The sequence below is a fragment of the Hippocampus comes genome, unplaced genomic scaffold (assembly GCF_001891065.2).
Source record: "Hippocampus comes isolate QL1 unplaced genomic scaffold, H_comes_QL1_v1.1 scaffold175, whole genome shotgun sequence".
NCBI lineage: Eukaryota > Metazoa > Chordata > Actinopteri > Syngnathiformes > Syngnathidae > Hippocampus > Hippocampus comes.
Window position 1 is genome coordinate 43,450 of NW_017805556.1, and position 3,544 is coordinate 46,993.

Below are 3,544 nucleotides of genomic sequence, written 5' to 3' on the forward strand. Positions count from 1 at the left end.
GGCAGTTATGGTCACAAGCACTGGCACATGCATATTTATGATTCTTCTTTTTCAAAGGCAATACCCCTGCAGATGAGGATTCCAGTGTTTCCACACTGATAGAGAGGGCAAATGTGAATGTTGGTATGTTAATCTCATTTCTTTTTATTCATAATCTCACTTCTTTTTATGAATAGCAAGATAGTGATTTATTGCTTTATTGAGAATACCGTCTTAGATTACTCTTTTTTTTTAACCATCCAGAATTTGTCAGTCTAGTAGTGAGTATAGCAGGGCAGAGGGTAGAAGTCTGTGGAAGCCTCTATATTGCATCTGCATGTCTTGATACTCTCCCTGACTTATCTACTATCTCCTGCTACATACCGCCAATTCGGAAACAGGTTTAGGAGAGTGACATAACAATGCTGAAAGAGTCTGAGCATTATCAATTTTGTCATTCACTCTCGTAGCAAACAGCAGCAAGTTGGTCACAACTCATTGACATTCAAGTCTTTTTTTTAACCCTTTGTGGCTCTCTCACTGAAAATGAATGCGATCAAGCATTTCATGATGCTCTGTATTCGGAGTGTGAATGATAATTGACAAGCATTAAGAGTAAAATTGCGAATGCAGCGACTCATGATAAAGGAAAACATACTTTTCTAGGAAAGAACCAAAATGAACCTCTTGTGATGTTTGGAGACATCGCCATACCAACTGGACTACAGAATGCGGACGCTTGCACGAGAGACAGGTGCCTGTGGCCAAAAGCAACGGATGGCTTTGTCTATGTGCCTTACAGAATTTCCAGAGCCTACTGTAAGTAACCATGTATCTTGAAAAAGTGAATGTGATCATGCTGTTCATTGAGCGGTTACGTGTAACCTCTTTTTTTTTCCACAAACCATTTCAGAATGTAATAATACAAGCATGAGAAACTTTACTCAGTTGTCACCCAGACGTAAATAGACCTCGAACTGTAACATACTTTTTTTTCCATCTTCCTCTGCTACAGTGTTGAGACTTGCAAAAAAAAAACAAAAACAAAAAAACCTGTGTTTTATTATAAACTTAAGTTTTCATAATCCAAAAGACGATCACAGGTAAAGGTGGCACAGTCAAATATAATATATACAATGCGATGTGTCTGAAATTAACTGTGTTTTGACTGTTGCATTACTTTATAATTTCATTCCATAAAACTTTTGGCCTTCATTTCCTGCAGCAACACATTATATACAAGTTGATTAAAAAACAAACAAACATTGTTTTCACAAAAGACAACAAATGATAACAAATTGGTGCCAAATGTTGTTAAGTACAAGTGTGCACAATCAAGCAAAAAGTATCTGACATAGATTTCACTAGAACATTTTTCGAGGGAAAAAAAAATTGGAAAAGCAAGTGTCTTTGGATCGGTTCTTTATAAATCGCCAGTCAAAAACCTCTTCTGTGAGAGAACATGGACTTCAGAGGGCAAAAAACGATGAGGACACAGTTAAAAATTAAATGACCATTTTTTTTCTTTATTCTTAGTTTTTTACATTATGCACAATTCTCATTTATTGTGCAATCATCTAATTGTAAGATGTATTTTACATATGTTGATGCATTTTTATGCTTTAGGAAACATTTATGTCTGAATTTTGGGGCGTGGGGGCTTGGAACGGATTAGGCCATTTACATGGAAAATTTTCTAGTTTAGAAATTTCTTCCAGAAGCAATTAATTTCGTAAGTAGAGGTACCACTGTACGATGACCACGCACTGTGTGAAAGGCACCAACAGCCTGGGGGGAGGGGGAGCACCAAAAATTAAAAATTAAGCTGGTAAAAAAAAATCATAATACTGTAATAGGAATTATAATAATAACAGGATACAATATTTATAAGAAAGGTTTGTAAAGTATTTTAATAAATATATGGAATACAAAAATACCGTAGGCTTATTTACGCGAAAACAGATTAATCTCCTGTACGGACCTCTTGTCGGTCTACCTTTGGTGCCTCACCACCTCTCTCTCTTACATTCCCGAGTTCACGACCAAAAACCTGCTGTATCTCATGAAATACTCATGACAATTGCGTGATACAAGCTCACCCAAAACAACCCAAAACGCTGTTGTGGAAAAGTTGTGACCTGCACATTGATTATGCTATGAAAATTAAATGGAATGTTAGGAGACAAAGTTGTTCTATGTGCAAATATCACGATGCTGACATTTGAGACTCCATAGGGCAAAGCGACATCTATTGGTGAAACTGAAATTTGGGGGAAAATAAATCTATCTTAAAACGATGTAGATTTCTCCCTTTCATCTTCACTGTTTTCACATTATGTCCAGAATATTTTTATATTGCCCCATCAGTCCTTGTCTATAAAGGTAGAATACTGGCATTTCCATGTACCTGTGTTTTAAATATAGGCCAACATAATAACATAATTTTAAAAATATTTTTACCATGGTTGTTCATGTCAGAGTTATCAATTAGACATTCACAGTAAAGACCCAATGAGGAGAGGAGACACTGGATTCTGGTACCAGGGGTGAACGAGGAGAAGCGTTAGGTTTCAATTCTCTGCTAGCAGTGGCGGGCCGTGCATTTCAACCTTTGGCCTTCAGTGACGTCCCATACACGAACACAATACTGTATAAGCTCGTCAAGCAGCACTTAATTTCAGGAGCATTTAAAACCATCAAGTATGCATTCACAATTAAGAGCAGGAAACTAAATTTACAGATATTGTCAAAAACAAAAAGATGATTTAAAAATACGAAATAAAATGCCACCCAAATTACGCTGTGTGATCTTAAACAAGTCTGTCCAATAAATTGCGCAATGTCGCAGTTTCATATAAGACACCAACCAAACAATAACAAAACAAACTATTCTTTGAAAATGAAGTTAACAGATCATTTGCATTTTGAGAAGAGGCTATACAACAGCAAATAACTGAAAATGTTGAGCAGCAGAGATTTAATGAACTTTAGTGAACGAAGGTGACTACAATGCGCCATTATAAATTGCAGGTGAGCAGATTTATTTGATACGTTTTTGTATCTTTGTCATTTTATTTCGTTACCATGAATTTAATACTAACGAAATAAAATGACAAGAAGAAATGTAAAATAAAATTCATTGACTCACCAATGTAGTCAGTGGCAGACCCTGAGGGCCAGCAAGGCCTTCTCTGCTGGCCTAAACATTCTCAGAAAAGTAAATTTACTTTTATGTATTTTATGTTATTTTATAATTTATGTTATTTTACTTTCCTAAATATGTAAACAAAATTATTGTCTGTATTATTTACATTATATTATTTCCACTTAGTTGATGTTATTGTAAATAACATTGAAAGCCACTCGATAAATAACTTATTTATTATGGTAGAGTTTTTAACCAATCATATTTCAGCTAGCTGTATTGCCAGGTAAATTAAATTTGCTCGGGGCCTTCAGATTAAACAGAGCAGGCCCCTGTGCGCTGTAAGTGAACGGGCACAGTCAGGTTTCAATAGCCAATCAGATCACGAGTCTCAGACTCGTGATCTGTATCCTGTATCCT

General features: G+C 35.8%; 1 protein-coding gene across 1 annotated transcript in view; it reads left to right on the forward strand.

Moving 5' to 3' along the window:
• The window catches only part of LOC109521796 (low choriolytic enzyme-like), a 25,321-nt gene that overhangs the window by 2,537 nt on the left and 19,240 nt on the right, over nt 1-3,544 (forward strand). Inside the window, exons 3-4 of the mRNA XM_019879851.1 lie at nt 58-123; nt 646-798. Coding sequence (XP_019735410.1) covers nt 58-123; nt 646-798 — 219 coding nt within the window. The remainder of the gene's footprint in view (nt 1-57; nt 124-645; nt 799-3,544) is intronic.